At 39.0% G+C, this 23,766-nt stretch overlaps 1 protein-coding gene and 1 long non-coding RNA gene across 2 annotated transcripts in view; one reads left to right on the forward strand and one right to left on the reverse strand.

Moving 5' to 3' along the window:
• Window positions 1–3,188: 3,188 nt before the first annotated feature.
• ifrd1 (interferon related developmental regulator 1) lies at window positions 3,189–16,992 on the reverse strand. The gene is made up of 12 exons (XM_016993856.2): window positions 16,794–16,992; window positions 12,779–12,883; window positions 11,058–11,139; window positions 9,642–9,766; window positions 9,380–9,537; window positions 8,600–8,650; window positions 8,327–8,505; window positions 7,861–7,969; window positions 6,058–6,192; window positions 5,176–5,304; window positions 4,696–4,791; window positions 3,189–3,827 (listed from the first exon to the last, which is right to left on the reverse strand). Exons 1-12 carry the CDS (start codon window positions 16,843–16,845, stop codon window positions 3,738–3,740), a joined length of 1,311 nt encoding a protein of 436 aa, XP_016849345.2. The 5' UTR covers window positions 16,846–16,992; the 3' UTR covers window positions 3,189–3,737.
• A 331-nt stretch (window positions 16,993–17,323) lies between these two features.
• Window positions 17,324–23,766, forward strand: part of LOC103278910 (uncharacterized) — a 30,904-nt gene continuing 24,461 nt past the window's right edge. The window contains exon 1 of the long non-coding RNA XR_506413.3: window positions 17,324–17,580. This is a non-coding gene — a long non-coding RNA (uncharacterized LOC103278910). The remainder of the gene's footprint in view (window positions 17,581–23,766) is intronic.

A 23,766-nucleotide genomic window follows, 5' to 3' on the forward strand; every position in this document is an offset into this window, starting at 1 on the left:
TTCTTAGGACAGAAGTTGGAGCAAAGATGCTACCCGTCATGTAGATTTTATATCTAGATCAGGAGTCCCCAAACTTTTAAAATCAGGGGCCAGTTCACGGTCTCTCGGACCGTAGGAGAGCCAGACTATAGTTTTTTTAAAAACTATGAACAAATTCCTTTGCACACTGCACATATATTTTGAAGTAAAAAACAAAACAAAAAGGGAACAAATACAGCCTCAATGTTAATATTATTAATAATAATAATCATCATCATCATAAAAATAATAAAGAGGGTTGGAAGAGACCTCTTGGGCCATCAGCTCCAACCCCCTTCTACTTTTGTTCACCAAAACATAATCAAAGCACTCCTGACAGATAGCCACCCAATAACAACAACAACAACAATAATATCATAATAAACATGGTTGGAAGAGACCCCTCGGGCCATCTAGTCCAACCCCCTTCTGCCTTTTTGCACCAAAACATAATCAAAGCACCTCTAACCAACAATAACAACAACAACACTGTAATAATCAGGGTTGAAAGAGACTGCTAGTCTTCAAGACGAATGAATCCACAACAGGGCTGAGGAGTTTTCTTTTAGTCATTCACATTGGAATGACTGAGGAGGAGGGAGAGAGGCACACCTGGACTCCCTGCTTGTTTCACTGCGTATGCACGTGTCTCACTCTAACTCTCGCTGTGCAGACTCCTGCCTTGTGGATGCGCGCATGTGTACATGGCAAAACAACAATGGAAGCCTGCCTGTGGCGAAAGGAAGAGGCCTCCCACTTTATCTCGCTGCGCCGACTCCCTCCTTGTTTTGATACGCGCACGTGCGCATCCACAAGGAGGGAATCTGCGTGGCAAGATAAAACGGGAGGCCTCTTCCTTTCGCCATAGGAACACCTCCATTGTTGTTTCGCCTCCTCCATTGCCGAGGAAGGCGCACACCGGGTGAGAGAAGAGGCGGGAAAGGAGTGCGTCCCTCGCCCTGTGTGTGCCTTCCTTGGCGGCGGCGGCAGGAAAGGTGCGCAAGGGGCGAGGGAGGAAAGGTGTGCGCCTTTCCCTCCTTCTCCTTCGCACCACACATACCTTCCATGGCGGAAAAGGAGGGAGCCACCGCAGCGGGGGCCGGATAAATGGCTCCGATGGGCTGCATGAAGCCCACGGGCCGTAGTTTGGGGACCCCTGATCTAGATCTCAATTTATTGACTTTTCTGTACTTTCAGAAAAACTAAGGCTGGAGTGGAAAATTCTTCTTGTAGTTTCAGAAACACTGGGGCAGTTTCTCTGTAAGTAAGCCAACATGGGTCTGGAAGCCAAGCTCTATCAGGAGACCCGTAGGGAGCTGGGTGTGTTTAGCTTGGTGAAAAAATGGCTGAGAGGAGACATGATAGCCATGTTTAAGCATTTGAATGGACGTCACATTGAGGAGAGAGCAGGGCTGTTTTCTGCTATTTTAGAGACTAGGACGCAACAAGAGTCAAATAGCAAGAAAAGAGATTCCACCTATACATTAGGAAGACCTTCCTGATCATCAGAGCTGTTTGACAGTGGAATATGCTGCCTCAGAGTGGGGCGGCCTCCTTCTCTGGAGAATTTTAAGCAGAGGCTGGATGGCCATCTGTCAAAGTGCTTGGACTGGGTGGTCCTATATGGCACAGGGGTTGGACTGGATAGCCTTAATATTCTCTTCTAACTCTATGATTCTATGGTATAGTGATCTGAGTGTTGGACTGCAGCTGTGCAGACTAGGGTTCAAACCTCTGCTTGGCCATGAAACCTGCTAGGCAAGTCACGTTCTCTCTGCTTCAGAAGGCAAAAGCAATCTTGTCAAGAGAAATAGTAAGCTCATCTTGAAACTGCCATAGATCAGAACTGACTTGATAGGCCCGAACAAATATGAGAACTCAGTGTGCTGTGTTGGTTTGTGTGCCGGACTACGACGAGAGTTCAATTCCACATTTGTCCATGAGACCTAGGTGACCTTGGTCCAGTCATCGTCTCTGAACTTCAGCAGAAAGGAAAAACAAACATCTGAACAAATCTTGCCATGAAGCCCCAGTGATAGGTTGACCTTAGGGTCACCATAAGTTGGAAATGATATGAAGGCAACACAGCAACAGGTTGAAAGAAATCATCCAAATGTTTGAGTGCCCCTGTATACATTCTAAAATAATTATACCATCCCTGATCATAAGGCGTGGATAGGGTATATGTAGCACTCCATGTGTTAATCTGCAACTTCCATTATTAGCAGGAGCAGCAATCCAACATCTGGAATGCATGTTCCTTATCTGTCTTCCCATATTTTTAGATACTGAATACATAGATGGGTGAGAATTATGTAGTCCTCCAGATGTTGAGCTGCACTCTCACACACCATAACTAGCCTAATAATGAAGGATGCTGGGGGTTCCAGTGGAGCAACATTTAGCTAGCTACACAATTCCCATTTCTGATGAGACTGGCTATCTGTATGAAAGTTTGAAAACATCTAAATGTTACTATTTGAGAAATCAATCAAGCTTAGAGAAATTCAAGTAAAGCATGAAACAAATACCAATTAAATGGCTACTCAAAACAGCCTTGTATCGAGACCAGAATGCATAACAATGACTTCAAATCCAGTGTCATGAAATTAATAAGGTAAAGGTTCTCCCCTACTCTGGGGGTTGGTGCTCATCTCCATTTTTAAACCGAAGAGCCAGCGTTGTCCGTAGACACCTCCCAGGTGATGTGGCCGGCGTGAGTGCACGGAGTGCATTACCTTCCCGTTGGGAGTGGTTCCTATTGATCTACTCACATTTGAATGAAATTTATAGCATTGTGGAAATAAGCATGAGGCAATATATATTCATATTTATTCCTGACCAACCAAAAAGGGGTGAATAGTATCTTAGGCCCCTTCCACAATGTCCCTATATCCCAGGATCTGATCTCAGATTATGTTCTTATTCCAGACTATCTGGCAATGGATACTCATATAATCCAGTTTAAAGCAGAAATCTGGGATCAGATCCTGGGATATAGGGCAGTGTAGAATGGGCTTTAAAGACCTTTTAATATAAAAAACAAGGGTAAAGTCCTGAAACCTTATCTGACCATCACAGGCAGACCTGCTTAGTATATTGGGATTTCCAAGGTCAAAATGCATATTCTTTGACACAACCCATTTCAGACAGTGTACACAAAAAGCAGCTTTCAGTGATAACAAGCTTTATTATCCAGGTTTTGGCATACAATGTGTAACTTTTCCTTTAACATTTGTGCTACTTCACCGTAAATACAGGCTGAGCTTCAAGGTCCCCTCATGTGGTATACCATGACAATTTTATATTTTAAAAATGCTCTGTTGACTAAAAAAAATAGCAGCTTGTTTGGAGGCTTGTTTTGCCCTGCAGAGTATTCTTCTGAGAATGCAGTATCTAGTTCTTTAGTTTGCTAAAACAAAGAGCAGAATCAAAACAGGCCTCAGCACCATGTAACTAATAGTGATGGAAGAATTATGCCAGATTCAAGAGCCAATTTTAAAGTGTCAGAAGCTTCCCTCCCACCTTTCTACATTTTAACCTACACACATTACATTTCCACATATGTTACATCAATTAATCTAAATATGCACAAGAATATACCTAAAAGGTACAAAGTCAAACAGTTAAAAAAGCCTCATTTCATTATAAACACTGAAGTTCATTATACTAAACAGGAACTGGATTTTAACCAAAGCTAACAATCTTCAATAATTGCTCTAGAACACTTCGCCCACATCTGCCCTTTTGTCACGACATTTGCTTCGAGCTTTTGTCCGAGCCTTGAATGCCGCAGAGTTGTACAGATGCTGTAAATGAAAGAGAGAAACAGCAATGACACAACTTAATATAGCTAAGCCAATGCTAGTCTCTCATGTATTAACTCTGGATGTCATACAGTCTTCCAGTCTTACAAGGCAACAGAATGTATCACTAAAGGACTGTAAAAGTCCAGCTAGATCGATTCGAATTCCTTTTTAAGGCCAATATCCTGTTCCCAAAGTAGGAAAAAGGACAGAACAAAAGAAGTTGTGTTAAACAAAACATATTTGTTATTTTTGACATATTTATGCACAGTTAATGGGTTTCACAGTGAAATATTCTTTCATAAGCTTAAATCTTTGAGAAGCTCCAAAAAGTGATCAAAAACATTACAAAAACTGGCCAGGGAAGTATTTAGAAAACATAAGTTTAGAAAGTTTTCAAATTACCCTCCTTTTCCAGCTTGTTTGCATGCCCAATGCACTCCTAATGTTTTCCCCCCCAACGAGCCTAAATTCATCTACCACATTTTGGGAGGGAAACCCACATTTGGCAACAGTGATCCAAAATAGCCACATAACTTTTATTGTGTTACTTAGCTAACCCCTAGCCTGTGTGAGAAGTAAAGCAAAAACAATTTGTACAGGTCCTGTTTAATTTCTGCTTTTGCCAACAGATCGTTAAGTGCCTCTAAAACAATGGTTCAAAACCTGGGGTCCCCAGATGTTTTTGGCCTAAAACTCCCAGGAATCCTAGCCAGTTTACCAGCTGTTAGGATTTCTGGGAGTTGTAGGCCAAAAACATCTGGGGACCCCAGGTTGAGAACCACTGCCCTAAAAAAACATGAGGCAGAAGCAACATTTAGCAGGAAAAAAACCCTGGTAATTCAGCTTCAAGTAAAGGTAACCAACATACCCTTTCAAAACGGGGTATCTTCATGGTTTTAAGAGCTGCTTCATCAAGCATCAGTGGTGGCCCAAGTTCAAACACATTCCGGAGGAGTTCGTTGGACTGTACAGGATACAATAGTATTCAATGAGTCTTATTTAACAAATAATTTCATAGACTCCCAACTGGAGGCATAGCCCTGAACTTGTTTCTACAGATAAAAATGTAGGTATACCCTACTAAAATGGAAGCATTATATTACCAAGTGGTGAAAAAGCTACAGACAATGTAGTCGCTATTGCCAGTTTTTGGTCAAAAATTATTTAACCACTTGTGTTCCCTCTGTTTTTATCAGTTTTATACTTATTTATGCAATGATTTTGATACACAATAAATAAAACCAAGTGGTCTCCAGCTCCTTTTTCTACAGTGAATTGTCTTTTTGAAAAAAGAAAGAAAAGAGCTGTGTTAATTAGTAAAGGAAAATGCTTTGGCTCGACAACTTACCTGCAAGTGGTATTGCATCCCTGACCCTAAGATTTCCTTGAAAGCATCGTACGTTTGTTTTTTAACCCAGCAGTCGATGTACATGCGCTCTGGTCCAAATTTGACTGTCTCTGTAGGAAAATCATGTTCCTGAAAAACAAACAAGATACAATCAATGCTGAGTGAGATTTTAAAATGATAAATCATATTGTAAAGGCAAACAATAGTCAATTAGGAAGAGCAAACCACAATATTCTCCAGCCATGACCAAAGACTGGGAAAGCCTGTTGAAGAAAACATCACCTAGAGCAGTGGTTCTCAACCTGTAGGTCCCCGGGTGTTTTGGCCTTCAACTCCCAGAAACCCCTTACAGATCATAAACCGACTGGGATTTCTGGGAGTTGTAGACCAAAACACCTGGGGACCCCAGGTGGAGAACCACTGACCCAGACTGACAATTGTTAACATCTTTCCTCCTATTTTTAAAGAGCCGGTAAACATTGTGCATGTAAGATTAAAACGAAGAACACTCTAAAATTCAGTATCTGTGCTTTTCTTTAGGCAAAGCAATCACGACTTGATTCTTACTCATTTCACGTTTAGAACAGGTTTGCCTTTTTAACAGCTGCCTGCATAAACCTCTAGTGAAGACTTGAAACCCCACCCCCAATTGACTTGCACTGCTAATAAAACTATTTGTTGAAAGTCTTAATTAGTTGATCTTCCTTATTCACGGACTCAACCACCCACAGCTCGAAAACGTAATTCCAAAAATAAATTTTGTCATGTTTATGGCATAAAATACCAAGTATGTGATAAGACTTGAACATGCACAGATTCTGGAACCGAATCCCAGAGGACACCACAGGTTCACTGGACATTGTTTCTCTCTTAACTGCTTACCTCTACCGCTCGCAAAACATCTCTAAAGACAGATCGCTGTTTCCTTTTGTCCACTTTTGCCCGGTGCTTATTCCCATCTGTAGCCAGAGCCTTCAATTTCTGGGTCAGGACCTCCATATCTTCATAAAAGAAATCCTTGTCAAAGAAAAAGAAACATTTGTTCATGATGCTGCTTTTGAAGACTCAAGTTTCAGATACCCCCACAATGCTGAAGTTGAATATTTCATAAACCCATACATTTTGGTCAAAACGTTGAAAGGAGCAGCATAGGCCATTATTATACAAACTGGGTGATCAAGTCTATCACAATTTGGAAATCAAGGAACTTTAAGGAACTTTTGAGTGATCCTTTCTGAAATACAAACTTGTTCATTCCTTTGCAGAACCTTGGAGTAACAACTATTGGCACAGCATAATAATATATGTGAGTGATCAGCCATCAGTTTCAACTGTTTTGCTACTTGAAAAGTAGCAAAAAATCCTCTGAAAATAGCATTCACTTCGTTTGTAACTGTAAAAACTAGATTATTTTCAACTTCCAAACTATTTATTATCACTGTTTCTATGATGATGTTTAATATCTGAATGTTCCCTTCTCTTCCCTCTGTCCCATTTTCTCCTCTGATGTAAACTCAGCCAACATAAGTTATTTATCCCATAAGCATGTGTAACGTAACACCATCCATTCCTATGAATACTAGGGATAGTTGTACGCACGCAGTCAGTCACTGAAACAATAAACAGGCCGAAGAACAGCTTGCAGTTTGAGTAAGAATGAAGAAATTAAAGTTAATGGGGTCAATACAAAATCTGGCAACGGATTAAGTGCATCGAAGTCCAGCATTTTTCCCCCTAAAACTAAATTTCAAAAGCTCAAAATCAAACTGCAGGAAATGATTCTATCATGTGAATCAGAACAGATCCTTGGCTCATTCTGTAATCTTATGTTGCCAAAGGTTTTTCTGGCTGCCTTCCCAAGACAGGCACCCAGGTAAGTTGATACTATTCTTCCACACTGTCAAAGGAAACAGTAAAATACATTAATGAAGGAATATTAAAAAAAACCCATAAAGCAAATGAGTTCAGAAGCAATTCAAACCAACCAAGTGAAAGCTGTCTTACGGTATAAATCCCTGAAGTACCTCAAGTTTACAACTCAGGCAGCTCCTAAGTTATGAACAAGATAAGTTCCGCAGGTTTGTTCTTAAGTTGAATTTGTTTGCAAGTCAGAACAGGTACATTTTTAAGTACAACTCCAGCCAAAAATATGTATTTTCTAGCTTTGGATAGCATTGGGAAGGGTTAACACCCCTGTGATGTTTGTTTTGCTGCCTGTGCCCCTGTTCAGAATATTTCACCTCACTTTCTGTCCTTGTGATAATTGGATTTTGAAAAATGTGATTTGTAGAAACAAGGAATCGTGCTAAAACTTCAGCTGAGATAGTTTCCCCCAATAACTCTTCCGGGAGTGAATTTCTCTTCTGAGGGGAAGATTTGTCTCACTTTCTGTTGTCTCATCCTCATTCTGAACTAAGAGTAGTTTATAAGTCAGATATTTGTAACTCTGGGATTGCCTGTACTATCACCGTTGGCATATGATTAACCCAACAGCATATTGAAAAATAACATTATAGTGTATAATGGTATAAAGGTAACAGGGTAGTAATATTTCAGGCTAGTATACTGTGTGGATGGTTATTTACACACACTATATTGCTCCATCAGAATGAGATATAGGTTGTAAAAATCAAGACAAAGAATGTGCCACCTTCATTTTTCAACATTCTGCTCTTTTGGACTTACTGCATCTGTTTCTCTTGCCAGTTCAAACAGAAGAGCCAATGTTTCTCCTGCAGCAATCCTCATGTTTACATCATCACAAGAGAGCAGGACAGGAAATTTATGTAAGTGCCTAGGAGAAAAGGAGAGGCATCTTACTTATCCATAAAGACAGACATATTTTACAGAATGCAACATTGGGCCTCTGAAATTTTAGATCTACTTTTTCGGGGACTCAAAGAGGCAGAAGGGGATGGATGCTTTTTGAGTATATTACAGTAAAGGCATGATTTCACAGGGTATGTTGAGTTCCAAATACTTTCAATACACTCCAGAGAAAATGGCACTCACAACTAGAATATTTTACCCACCATTGCAAAATTACAAGACCCCTCCACCTTAAAAAAAAAAAAAAACCTGGGGGGCTGGGTGATATTTGGTCTTTCCTATTACTGTTCTCAAGTAATTCTCTATGGGACAGAATGCTTACATTTCAAGTTTTTTCTTCACTTCATTCATTGGACAAATGGTCAACAAAAGGGTCCAGGCCAATAGAGAACTGATGTGAAGAACTGTGTTCTGGGTGCTTGAAATGCCGCTTGAATTTCTCTCCTTCTGATAAGATTTTGTGAAGATATTCTCCAGGCATTCCATCGTTGAATATAACTCCTGGTTTTAAAAACAACAGCCTAAGTAAGGTGCTAAGCAGATTCACTTGAACCAATCATTAAGCAGGAATAATTAATCAGAAAACCTTCCTTACCGTGATGTCATCAGTGGCAATAAAGCAACAGACTCCTAAACAGGTGGCACACTGAGTTAAAAGGAAGGAAAAAAGCAAGTTAGGATGTTTGATCTTTGGTTTATTAGCATTTACTTAACCTTTTATACTCAGTGATTCGCCAACTTCTATTGGCCAACGCAGCTGCTTCAGTTCTATTGACTTAAGTCTAATTGGCATTGGCTTAAGTCCAGTCACCTCATATTCAACCACCTTTTACATTTGGAAAAGTCAATATGCTTAGCAATAGCAACGTTCCTGATAAGACTTTCTTTTAATTAACAGTTTGAGCATGTCCTGCCTGACCACACCAATATCAAATGATTTCACCAGCAACAAAAGGTTATTTACAGATTGTGGCAAATAATAATACAGATAGTCACTTATAACAATATTAGTAAGAGTAACACTAGTAAACCAGTAATGTTATTTAATGTACTTCAGGAAACTCCAAATTTCCTAGTGCTCTCTGCCTACTGGCTGTCTCACTCCAATATCTGCATGATTTGTTTACCAGGGAAGGACAAGAATTTTGATATCAATTTATACTTTTTTTGCAGCCAATAGCTATAGTCAAACAGTGACAAAGTAGGCATGTTTCTTCTCTATTTTAGACCACAGGAGATTATGCAAAGTCAGTCCGTCCAAAAATATGGAATCAGTTCACAGCTGAAACATTTGACTACTTAGCTTCAATTACAAGGACAAATAACATCTATCAGAACCTTTTCTTATACAGTCAGATATTCTTCCTATACTTACAGCTTGCCTTGCTTGTACACTAGCTGACCCATCACTAAGTATCTTCTTCAGAATTGGTGCAAGGGTTTTGAAGACTTCTTCGCTTTCAATTCCTGACCCGAGCTGCACACAAAGTAAGCAAGCCAATCCCGCTGCTGCACGCTGCTCATCGCTCTTGCCTACAAAGACAGCCAATAAAAGCTTGCTATAAAACTGTATCTGGAAGGAATTAATCTTGACAATAAGATAAATGACCTTTGAAGAAAGCTATAGCTGGGTTTACCTTTCTTAATACAGCGTTCAATGCTATCTGTTAGTGTCATTCTCCTTTCCAGGATGAACTCATAGAGTATTTTTGAGGTCATGGCATTTTTAAGACCTTCAAGAGCTGACTGCCTTGTCTTCGCACTATTAGGAAAAAAAACGTGGAACAATTCCTTGTTAATGGTCTGTTGAAAATGATGCCACGCTTCCAGACTAGTTATTTTTTTTAAGAAATGTTGGTTTAGAGTCACTGTTACCTATTTTGAACCTAGTAAACTAGTGTTACAGAACAGTTGTGGGAGGGGTAAGGAACTCTGCCTAGCCAGATGTTCTGGGATTGCAACTCCCATCAGTCCCAAATAAAACAATTACTTATTTATTATTAATTTATGGCTCTTTTATCCCGCCTTTCTCAACCCCGGAGGGGACTCAAGGCAGCTTCACAACATAGGCAAAGCCTTTAAAAAGATTGTACAATATAAACAACTGCACCATTAAAACAATTAAAAGCAATTGAATCCATACAACAAGTTAAATTACGTGATCCATAGGCGTAGTCCAGGGCCATTCCATAAGTCAGTTACACATCTTTTGTATTAATTATTGCACTACATTTTCAAAAGCTTGGTCAAAGAGCCACGTCTTTTTTGCGGAAGTTCAGGAAGGAGGGAGCTGATCGAATCTCTCTGGGAAGTTCCATAGCCGAGGGGCCACCACCGGAAAGGCTTTGTTTCTCGTCTCTACCAATCGCACCTACGAAGAAGGCGGAGCCGAGAGCAGGGCCTCTCCAGATGATCTTAAACTCTGAGATGGTTCAGAGGGAGATATGTTCGGACAAGTAAGCTGGGCCAGGACCGTTTAGGGCTTTATAGGCTAAAGACAGAACTCTGAATTATGCTCGAGTAGCTAGTTCAATTACTAGGTTGATAAGAGCTGAATTCCCACTGCACTTGAAAACCACGTTTACCATCACTTTTTGAATAAGAACATTTAATAATAATATCCCATTCAACTTGGATATGTGACAGTTGTGACATATCCAATGTCATTCTATTGATTTCTTAATGTTTCCAGTGGCCACTAAAAGGAGATGACCACTTTCTAAATTGTATATTCCTCCCTCAGTCTTTTCAATTTCCGTGATAAATGGGGAGACTTCTAATCCAATATATCCAGCAAAAGAGGAAGACATGGTAATCAAAAGTAAATATATTGAAAGAGAATTAGTTGCCCAATACATCTTTGAATTGAGCACCTGCACAATACTGTCAATTACTGCCACAAACATAGCAAAGAACTTTTCCCTTAAGTTTTTAAAGGCAGTAGTAGTGCCATGTAGTACAGAAACACTAATTGTGGAAGTATTTTGTCCCTAATACACAATGAGTTCCAAGACACATTTTGAAAACCCCTTAAGTTCTCAGGCCACCCATACCTCTTGTCCAATGTAAGGTCAATGAATCCCTTCAGCTTGTACTCAATGTCTTCTTGGGTTGCTTCTTCATCAACTTCAGCCCCTAGTCATACATAATAATATAACGACCAGAAATGTTAATCTAGAGAAACTCACTACTAGCTGTTGTGAGTCTTGTGGAAATCATCTGCCTTTGATTTAATCACGTTAATTTTGGTTCTAAATCTGCCTGGTCAACTCTTTACAAGCTGCTCTGCTCTGTTTTTCACCATTGTGGGAGGTGATTTGGAGTAGTATTTTGATAGTTATAAATGTATTCTACTGTAGCTTCACCATAGGAAAGAGACGGAAAAATTCTAGAAGTACAGGAGCCTACTGTCCCTTCCCATGAACTGATGCCAAGTTGTAACACTATCCCATGAACATTTTTATTGACAGCAAAAAGTAACTACCCTGTAACTAACAAAAGCAATGGACTTTTATGTGTGGCTTTAACAGAGCTATACAAGTGATGACTGTGTCAGCCACTTTGAGTGTCCTTGTTGGAGAGAAAAGCGTGGTATAAACATAATAAACATAATAATCCTTGGTGATTTAAATGGCATTTCCTCACCCTACCCTATCTGAAACATAGATATATTTTAAACTACATCTGATTTAACTATTCCTGCAATCCCGAAGAAGACAGTGTTTGATCTCTACAATTAGATGGGAAGCAAGTTCTGTTGGAATATTGCTAGCTGAAGGTGTCATACACTGTTTAAGGCACAAGCAGTCAATGCTTCACACCCACATGATTACTCTCAAGAGAAGAGGCAGCAAGTCCTTCATAATCATAATCAAGGGCAAGTAACACATGGTAAAACCTTAACTTCGAACATACTATTTCCCACGCTTTATAAATAAGAATGCTCTATTAATAAAACTGTCAACTTGTTTTATTGAAAATTTAGAAGGCATTATAAGGCATCTCATAACATATCTCATATTCTTGTAGGCCCCTTTTTGCATTCTTCCCTCAATCATCCTCTTTGTCTATATTGCAAAACCCATCTATTCCCCAATCATGCCCTCATTCCCCTGTGATTCAATGCTTACACTTCCACCTTTCAGCTGTTTCTCCACCCACAGGTCTTTCTACAGTCCTGTTTCACCAGCTATATTTTCATTTCTTTCCCTGCGTTCCTCCACACGATTCCTCGCCACAGCACCATCTGTTCAATATCTTTCTTTTTCTTTAGTCCATTTTCATTCTGTCATCCATCCCCACCCACATTCCCCCTCTACTGAGTTTGGTGGCAAAATCACACAGGATTTTGGACCCTGAAGCAACGGTATCAGTCTGTCAGGCACAGGTGAGCCATGGAAGTGTTTCTAGTCAACTGTAACATGTTGGGAAAACAGGGGTAATTTCTATCTCGTAAATATGAAGCTAGGAAACACATAAAGCAATGCTATTGGGGTGAGATAGCAGTCACTTATCTACTCTCTCACCCAAGCCTGACAGGCCTGAAATGAAGTGGAACATTCTCACCAAAATGCAAAAAAATCTTATCTGCCATTCTCCTAGAGTTCAGCAAACAGAGCAAGAGCCATGTTGTAACTACAAATGGCCCTTATGTTAGGGCACACTTGAGTCACAACACAATTTATTTTTGCCAAAGAAAGATACATTAAAATAATCTGCATTGATCTTTCATTTCTGCAGCAGTCTTTCAATAAAGACTCAGCAGCTGACTTACCCTCCTCGGTGAAGCTAGCAGGATCACTGAAGCCACTACAGTGGCTCATGGTTTCAATAGATGCATCTTCATCACTAAAAGGCTGTACATTTCTGTGCTGAGCACCTGAGAAAAATATGGTTAGGTCATGTTAACACTGGGAAATGCTTTGATAGATTGATTTTACTCAAGTCTAATATACTGTCATAACGTTCTGCTACTAAACCATAGAGTTCTGGCTCTACTATAGACAGGAAGGAAGACATACACCGGCTGCATCCAGATGATACACACATTTATGTGAACCACAAAATCTGCATTAATTTACCTGGATCAGCCCACTTCTCAATAAAGTGATTCTATTAGTTCATAATTGCAGAATCCTAACATGCAGAAGCTATACAGAAGACATAGCAATATATATGCAGGAGACAAATGGGGCTCATTAGAAACAGGAACCTATCACTCATCTCCAGACTGCTGAAAACCTGTCCTCAACCATTTGCAACATGTTATTCAGAAGGAACTTTTATGGCCAAAAAAGAGTCTGTGATCACACATATGATAAAACATATTTTAACATATGGTAAAAAAGAACTTGACCAAAGTATAACTATTATTCAATCCCCCCTTCATTATCTTGTGCACCTGGAAACAGAAATAAACCAGAATGCATTTTCACTTCAAACAGGAATTATGGTTGAAAAATAACTGGGCAACATCAAGTCATTTAGAGCTTGTGGTGACCCTAAGGCAAACCAATCACTCGGGTTCCTTGGCAAGATTTTTTCAAGCAGGTTTGCCTTTGCTTCATCTGAGGGTGAAAGTATGTGACTTTCCCCAAACTTTAGCAAAATAATAAACTTGTGGGCTTTTTTATTTATTAAGCAAACTAGAATTTCCTATAAACCAGGATTAACCAAGAGTCTGGTAAAATAATTCACCATCTTTGTTTTAAATGTACAAATGTTCCTATTCAGCATACAGCTGAAGCAAGGAGGAGTTTAAGCAGATTTTTGATTGATACACTACATCCTTTCATAGTCATTGGTTCTGCTTATTGGATCTTGCATCCTTTGACTTTTAATCTATGTCTGGCCTTTTCAACAAATAGAACAGATTATGTTGGGTGAGATCAATTTAATTCATGAACTAAACTAATTACTGTCCACATAACCAACAAGGTCACCACCAAGATGCAAGCGCAAATGTGCCCTTCTGTTCTCCAATGATCAATAAACTGCCATATTGCCTCCTGATGTTGGCGATAAACACTTAAGTATTATTGCTAATGTGTGGCAACTGGCCCTCTTACCCAAATATCCAAAGGTAATGAGTAGCACAAATAATTAACAAGTAGTATCAAATTCAATAGCAAAAAAAATGAAAATTTTAAAAAGCAAACTATTATCACCAGGTAAGACCTGCCACATGTGCACTGCATTGTAAGGTTTATTTTCTACTATGTATAATAACAATGCCAGCAAGTAATGTCTTATTACGTTTCTTTAAATGATTACTGATGAATTGTTCCCAAGATTGTCTAGAAAGCATAGATTGGAATACACAACTTTTCAGAGTTTCATTTTTCTCTGTGGCACATTATAACACCAAAATCACTTCCCAATTATCAGAACCAGAGGACTGTGTTGATAACTTTAGATTATGTTCCATTATACTGCTTATTTTTGAGCTACTGAGTAAAAAAGCTAGCAGCTAGTACAGTAAGTTGTCAATTATTTCTGAGCAGTTTTGTAGAGCATTATTGTAGAGAAAGGCAAAAGATTTATACAATCAGCAGATAAACCAGAGTATATACATGAAGGCAAACAGCAACATCATAATTTCCTGACATGGATCCAGGTTAAAACATCTCTCTAAGGCAGAGATAACTTGAATGGGTTGGAGGACCCATTCAGACTGTATGCTGCTCTCATGACCACACATTGTGTATAGGACATCTTGGAATGAGCATATTACAGGTTACAAATATATTTTACTATGATTATTGACCTTACACAGGAAATCCCAAGGCAAGAAGGAGGGTTTGTGTGCCCTAGGGCCTATGATTATATATATCCTTGTAAAATCAAGATACTGAAAAAAGTGGTAGGAATAAAAGCAACTTGTTTGCACTGGAGAAACTCCACTCCAGATACAATGAACTAAAAGAAAATAAATAAGTTGTAGAGCATATCAAGCTTCAACTTTGCCCTAAAAGTCAAGATGACTAAATTGAGACAAACGCTGTTGGAACACAAAAGAGATGATTCACTATAAAAAGCAGTAATATAAATAAAGTGGAAGGCAAAAGGAAAAAAGACAATATTTTAGATGGAGAGACTCCGTCAAGAAAGTCATGGTCTTAAGACTGTAACACCTTGGTGATACAGTGACCTGGAGGTCTCTTATTCCTAGTTTTGCCATAACTCAAATTCAACTTGGCAGCAGTTAACAATGCAGTGCCCTCACCAAGAATTATTGTGTCTGTTTCAGTGTTGTGACTTTTTCAGCACTATCATGTCTTCTAGTTGAGTATCCGATTTAAATTCCTGTCCGTCCACTTTCCCAGGCTGCTTCCATTATATCCAAAGAAACTAGAATTTAAAATCAGAAGACCCCTTGAATCAGAGCCTTCCAAACTGTAACACAAGTTTGTGTGTTGGCCACAGCGTGTTGCACAGATGCAACTAGAAATCTGAGTCTGTGTGAAATAGGCATTATGTATTTTTTTTTAAACCGAATGAAAGGTCTTCATGAGATATGGTGTGCCACCACGCATTATATTTCATAAGTATGTCTCCCTATCTTTTATAAAGGGCTGTTTTAACCTCCAATTTGCTATAAAAATGAGTTTATTGCAAACTGACACATCTAAAAAGTGAGTTACTGACATGAAAAGCTTGGAAAATTGCTTTAAACCAAAAGGTTTCACACCAATCTTGGCTTTACTTCTGATTTGGTGGCAAGATACCAACTTTCTATGTTGGAAATTTCTACCTCAGTAGTTCTCAACCTGTGCCCCCTTCCCTCCCCAAGATGTTTTGGCCTTCGACTCCCAGAAATCCTAACAGCTGGTAAACTGGCTGGGATTTCTGGGAGTTGTAGGCCCTCCAAACCCTTCCAATATTTTCTGTTGATCATGGGAATTCTGTGTGACAAGTTTTGTTCAATTCCATCATTGGTAGAGTTAAAAATGCTCTTTGATTGTAGGTGAACTATAAATTCCAGCAGCTACAATTCCCAAATGGAACTGTATTAAGGGGTCGCAGCATTAGGAAGGTTAAGAACCACTGTTGTAATGTTTTTGATTGTGGGCCACTTTGAGTCTTCATTTTGGAAAGATAAAGCAGCCTATCAATCAATATACAGTAGTCTCTCACTTATCCAAGCTAAACGGGCCGGCAGAAGCTTGGATAAGCAAATATGTTGGATAATAAGGAGGGATTAAGGAAAAGCCTATTAAACATCAAATTAGGTTGATTTTACAAATTAAGCACCAAAACATCATGTTATACAACAAATTTGACAGAAAAAGTAGTTCAATACAAAATAATGCTATGTAGTAATTACTTTATTTAAGAATTTAGCACCAAAATACCACGATTTATTGAAAACATCGACTATAAAAATGCATTGGATAATCCAGAACGTTGGCTAAGCGAATGTTGGATAAGTGAGACTCCACTGTATCTAAAAGATCAAGAGACAGGTGTGGGATGCAGCTGATCAAGAACGCTTCCGGACAATAACCCAAAATTACCCTCGCCTATGATATGACCAGACAGTCCACTTTTGAATCTTTATATATCTTTTATATATCTGTATATATAGATACACAACAGACATGTCTTACTTTATATATATTTTATGCTTTATATTATCTATCAATATATTGCAATAAACACAAACAAGAAGGTCCTAAACCCGCTCCTCGCATCACGTAACACAACACCACCACCCCTGCCACGCAGAAGCACCACAGCTCCCAGGGTGCTCCGTGGCGCGGAGGCGCATGCGCGCTGGGCGGCCTCACCTGCTGTCCCGCGCGGGTTGCCCCCTCCTCCCCGCCGCTTCGATTTCGGCATGGCGGCGTCGGCCTGTCAGGCGGCGTCCGCTCTCTCTCCCGCGCTCGCGGCTCCTCCTAGCACTCCTGGCCCCGAGGCGCGGCCCTTGTCTCCCTCCGGCCTGGCCTGTGTATAGAACCCCTCGCTCGGGCCTCAGTGACAATCAGCCGATAGACGAGCAGGAGCGCTTTTTACTATAGAAACGTCTTTGTGAGGCCGGCTTCCCGGACCGAGGCAGCGGATGTGATTGAGGCAGGCGAGCGATAATAGGCAAAGCTGTAGCAGCGGCAGAAATCCCCGTGGAGGCCCGTGAACGGAAACGATACATCTTTCTCCTCTCAGACGCCAGGAACTAAAGGCGGAGAGCGGCCGCTGACGCGACTTATATAGCCCGTCTGGCGGCGGGAAGGGTGGGGGACGATGACGTATAGGGGCGGGGCTTCGAAGCCGCCAATGGCCCGCCGGCGTAAGGGCGGGAAGTCGCGCGACGCATTGTGGGGCTGGTAGTTTTTTCTCCTCGCGGGCCGAGTGACGCTGTGGTTCTCGCCTGAGATGCCTCGGTGCTCCGCTCGCCAGACATAGGAGTCGGCTGAGGGTGCGGTGCATGCTGGGAAATGTGGTCTGCGGCCTGGAGGCCATTACGGTACACAAAGGCCTCACGTCGCGTGCCTCGCCTCTCTCCTTGTCCTCAGGCGACCTCCTCCTCTGACGGCAGCAGGAGAAGGGCTCTCAGGGCGGCCCAGAAATTCATGTCAAGTAACGAGTTACTTTTTAGAAGCTTTTATATACGCACGTTACCTTCATATATATACAGTAGAGTCTCACTTATCCAAGCTTCTGGATTATCCAAGCCATTTTTGTAGTCAATGTCTTCAATATGCCGTGATATTTTGGTGCTAAATTCATAAATACAGTAATTACAACATAACCTTACTGCGTATTGAACTACTTTTTCTGTCAAATTTGTTGTATAACATGATGTTTTAGTGCTTAATTTGTAAAATCATAACCTAATTTGATGTTTAATAGGCTTTTCCTTAATGCCTCCATATTATCAAAGATATTCGCTTATCCAAGCTTCTGCCGGCCCGCTTAGCTTGGATAAGTGAGAGTCTATATACATATACATACACACACACACACATATATATACACACACACACATGCACACTTTATATCGGGCATGGGCAAACTTGGGCCCTCCAGGTGTTTTGCACCTGGAGGGCCCAAGTTTGCCCATGTCTGATCTATCTGTATATATAAAAGACTGTGTATGTGTCTATGTATTTTTGTTGGTTTGTACCACAAAGGCTCCTTCATGGCTTGGTGGATCTGGACCAAACTTGGCACACATATCCTTCATTATCTAATTTAAAATAATTGAGGGGTTTGGGTTTTAAATAATTACCCCATTTGGGCTCAGAACAGAGGGGAAGGTAAGGAGCAATGCTGTGGCTAGGTGAAGTGACCCTCTGTCATGTGACCAGGTCAGAAAGGCAGTGAAGTGGATGAGGTGACCTGTATGAGGTGAAGCATGAATGGAAAGAAGAAAAAAGGGAAAGGAATGAAGAAGGGATGGTAGAAATAATAATAATAATCTTTATTTATATCCCTCCTCATCTCCCTGAAGGGACTTGGACGGTTTACAACATAAAATGGTACACACTAAAACAATAATAACCATGGTAAATGACAGACTACCAAAATTGTGCTTGTTCGAGTACACAAAAAATCAACATCCAAACTTTCCAAACTGTACATCACATGTTTGTGTGTTGACCGCAGCACATATAGGTGTGTTGCATGAATGCAACAAGAAACCTCTTGAGTCTGTACAAAATAAGCAATAAATTATGTATTTTTTAAAAAAAACAAAGGTTTTTTTAAAGGTACCAAAACTGCCTGTTAGAGCAGACAAAAAATCAACATCAGACCTCTTGGCCCAGTTCAATTGATAAAACACATTAGGAGTTGTGGACTTCCAACCTTACATTCAAATCTCCTAAGAACTATATCCAAAACTTATTGCACAATGAATATTGGATATAGAAGCTCAGAAAGACATTGCTACCCTCAGTAAAGTTGACTCATTGAAATTCCTAAGTCATTTTAAACATGCTTTTCAAACAACCCAATATCTAAAAATAGAAATGCCTAAATACCTCCGGAGGGTATTTACCAGAACTAGTTGGATACAATGGTCGAACATGGAAGGTTAACCAAGTTGCATATAATAAACAATTTTGTATCTAGAGCATCAGAGATAGAAGATATCACACATGTACTGTTGTAACTTCTATAAGAAAAATAGAAACTAATATTTTTGACCATACATTCTAAAAAGACGCATTGGAACCATTATATTAAAACTACATTTTTATTGACCGGCCAGGATACAAAATGGCCCTTTTTCTATTTAAAGCAACTCAGCTGAGAACTGGATATTTGGAGTCAATAGGGGTGATGCAGATATTTGATCTGGATTTGGGTCTTGACCCCTTGTTAACAGCTTGTTTATTTTAACTTTGGTTGTAATGTGGGTTGTATGTGTTAAATGTGTTTGTCACATGCTTTGAATAAAATGTATTTGAATAATAACCAATAAACCAAGTTAAATTAAACACAAAATAAACAAAACAAAATCAGTATGAAGTATAGCAAACATATTAAATTAATACAAGACCATCGCCCCTAAATAAACAGTAATTATATAAAACAATAGGAAGTTGGAAGAGTTGGAAGGGAAGCCAGAGAGGGCCATCCAGTCCAGCTCCATTTAGCCTGGCATGAAGAAAACATTTATTTATTTATTTATTTATTTATATCCCATTTATCTCCCATAGGTGGGATTCAAAGCAGCTTACAGTGGTTAAAAAACAGAATTTACATAAAATACACATTCAACAAAAAGCATAAGCCAACTAAAGCAGATAACCCAATTACCTGAACCATATATAATAAATTAATAAATTACAACATATACCATTAAAACATTCACCAACCTCAGGCCACTGAGGTTATTCGTAAAACAAGTTATAGTAAGATCTAAAAAAACCTTCGTTTTCATAAGGCCGTGCCACAACATTGCCAGGTTCAATATAACATTCAGAGGTGAATTTTACCAACAGCTATCTGGCAGTTGCCTATTATAATTAATCGAAGAAGGCCACAAAAGGGTTTTAATTTGTGATTGAAAGGTCATTGAGGAGGGGGCCGATTGCACCCCTCTAGGTAAGGAGTTCCAGAGCCGTGGGGCCCTCACCGAAAAGGCCCCCTCTCTCATTCCCACCAACTGCGCTTGTGACGGTGGTGGGACCAAGAGAAGGGCCTCTCTTGTTGGTCTTAGGGCTCAAGTGGGCTGGTAGGAGGAGATGCTGGGCTGGGCTGGGCCTACTTGAGGAGGGAAAGAAGGAAGAGAAAGGAAAGTGAAAAGATATGAGGAGATGAAAGGAGGGAAGAGAAAGGAAGAGAAGAAAGGAGAAGGGAAGTGAAGAGAAAGAAAAAAGGTGTATGAGAGAAAGCAAGGGACAAAAGGAAAGAGGGAGAAGGTTATGAGGGAAACGAAGGAAGGAAAGAGAGCCACAATATACTGGCAACACCCAGTATATATGATAGTACAATGATACAGTCAAATAGCGATTAATAATGTCTCGGCGTGCATAAGGTAGATGATTCACCTGCTCATTAAAAATAGTTCCATAGAGTCATCTCTCTCTAAATACAGGTTGAGCAATCCCTTGTGTAGAAAATCAAAATACTCTAAAACCCAAATAGTCTATATGAATGGCTAAGATAGTAACACTTTAGCTTTCTGTTGTTTCAGTGTACACAAACTACTGTGTATAAAATTACTTCAGACTGTGTGTATAAAGTGTATGTGAAGCCTAAACGAATCTTATACTAAGACACAGTTGCTTTCAAAGTGGTGTCAGACAGCATGAATTCTACAGCTCCGGGATTCTGGAGTTTATATTATTATGACAGGCTGAGTACTCTTTATCCAGAATTCCAAAATCTCAGACACACCAAAACTGTCAATGTAGGTGTCTAACAGAGTGACACCTTTGCTTTCTGATGCTTCAATGTACACACACATTGTTCCATGTGCAAAATTATATTGTATATAAAGTTACTTTCAGGCTATGTGTATAAATATATGTGAAACCTAAATGAATCTTGTGTTTAGACTTGGGTCCTGTTTTATTATGTACATATATGCACATGCAGGTATTCCAAAATCCAAAAATAAAAATCCAAAATTTCTGGTCCCAAACATTTTGGATAAGGGATACTCAACCTGTTACCATGACCTTTGCGATAGTAGAACTTTTACTGCGAAATCCTAATCCATGAATCTGTTTTATGGCTACAATCTGAATGAAAGCACCTGTAACAAGAAAAATATCAGCTTTCATAGAGTTGGACCTTAGCTATGTTCAGTTTTTATAATAGCATGACTTTTCTCTATGGAAAAGACACCTATCCATACTGAAGAGTCTGACTAGATTAAACCAAGTGATACATATACACAGTCAGATTAATGCACTTTGACACCTCTTTAACTGCTGTAGCTCAATGCTGTGGAACGCTGTGAGTTGTAGTCTAGTGAGGCACTAGCATTCATTTGCCAGAGAAGGATAAAGACATCAAAAACTACAAATCCCAGGATTCCATAGAATTGAGCTATGGCAGGTAAAGAGTAGTCAAATTTCATTAATTCTACCATCAGTCTCTTGTTTACTGGAATTTAAAATCTGAAAGTGATAGCCCTTCCTTATTTAGAATTGCTTCTCTATTCACAATTGAAAGTAAAATTCACTCTTATTCTTTACAGCTATTTGTATCAGTTGTGAATTTGCCTAATCTCTTTTTAATGCCATCTAATCTAGTGGCCACCAACAAATCTTCACTAAATATAGTGGTAGCTGGCTTCTTGCACAAAGGCATACACACGGATGATATAAATTGATTAATACATTTTACCATCCCTTTAAAGATCTTTCTGTAGCTTTCTGGTTTAATTATTAATTGCTGAACTCATAGTCCTTACATTTCTTACTCTTGTGGTCGGTAATTGTGAATTCCTTAACTGTAATAATGCATTATTTGAAAAAGTATTCTATTTTCCTGTCCAAAATTGACTGTCAATCAAATTCAGTGGATCATTTCAATTTTGTAGGTTATGAGGGAAGTTGAAAACTTTTTCTAATTTTACATCCTTGTTTAGCATACTATAAATCTATACCATACCCCCTTCTCCTAATTGCTGCCTTGTATTCTAAAATAATTTACTAATGAAAAGGTTTTCATTTTATGTCAACGAGAAGCCAAGACATTCAACATAGGAATAGTTTCCCAGAACATTATTTAGAGGCCTTAAGTACTTTGGTATTTATCAGTGTTTATACTTGTTGGGTTCCTAATATGTTTTATAGTTTTCCATTTGGAATCGATACACTAAATAAAATAGTGCAAATACGATTACTGTTAATAATATCACATTGGCTTCTAAAATTCACTATGTATATTATCCCTGGCATTTTTGATGGTCTGTAAAGCATGTTGATTGACACTCAGTTTCTATTTTTAGCTATTTCAGTTCACTGGATGCAACTAAGAATAGAATATATTTCTGTTATTTCTACCACATAAACAATCTCTGTGGTTGCTATGAGATTATACTGAGTAATATATACATGATGTAAGAGGCTGAGGTCATGCTAATGAATCTGTTGTATACAACTACTTAGTACATAGATTTCTCAACCTGATGACAACTGCTTGGAAATAATTATTGCATACTGTGTGTCATTCCTTGTTATAAAGCTTCTTTATCTCATGTTTTCGCTTTTGTATAATAATTACCTTGCTCTGATCCAAAGTATGACAGATGAAAACAGCAGCGTAACAAAAACCTGGTATGTGTGAAACCTTGAAACTTTCACAATTCAATTCTAAGAAGCAATGACCTGCCTGAAACCTTATTTTCATGGGAAATTCTCAACCCAGGAAAAATCTGTGTGTTTTTCTTTTAGAATTTATTTCTAAAACAGAGCTTTTCAAACATATAATGTTGATGACAAACCTTTAAGACATACATCATTTAGCAACACAGTAATTCAGTTTTACTAGCAAACTGGAGGTTAAGCTATCCCCTTTTAAGTCCTCCCTCTTCCTATATTGTTTATTATTTTATATGGTTTTAAGTTCTACTCAAGCTTTATTGAATGGTAAAGTAGAAGAGTAAATCATCAAATAAAACCAGTATTCAAATTGTCTTTCAAATGGAGAAATAATAATACAGTAGACTCTCAGTTAAACTGGCACTCATGCTAGATTAGTGAAATTTTTAGTTGCTTGAGAATTACTGTTAAAAATAGACTTAACTACTACACCCTACCCTATACCATATCATAAACTCTGTATTGACTTGAGATCAATATTGAAATATAGTAATTGAAAGCAAATTAAGGTGAATAAAAACAAACATAACTTAATGTTCAAAAGCATAACTAGGTAAAACAAATCCAGATGAAGAGATAATCCAGCCAACTCGCACAGCTTGCCCTCTTGAAAAAGGTAAAGGAAAAACTATATAAGGGTAACTGGAAGTCTGAGAAGGAAGCCCAGCTAGATATTTTGAACTTCTTAAACCAGGCTAGTTTGACGATCAATGGTTCCAATGTGTCACTGAGTAAAGAAGAGGTAAATGTCTTTAACAGCTATAAAACAGCTATTAGACTGCAGCAGTTAACAGCTGGTTAGACCTTGGGCAAACATGCTGGAAGAAGCCGTCTTCTGTGTTGTTTGTTGGGTATATTGATCTGTAATACTCTGCCTGAAATGCTGATTTGCAGAAAGCGTTAGAAATATTTTCTGCACAGAGTCATAAATACTTTCTGGAAGAAACATTATATCTATTCTGATATAATGTAATATATT

Source organism: Anolis carolinensis, chromosome 5 (genome assembly GCF_035594765.1).
Source record: "Anolis carolinensis isolate JA03-04 chromosome 5, rAnoCar3.1.pri, whole genome shotgun sequence".
Classification (NCBI taxonomy): Eukaryota; Metazoa; Chordata; class Lepidosauria; order Squamata; family Dactyloidae; genus Anolis; species Anolis carolinensis.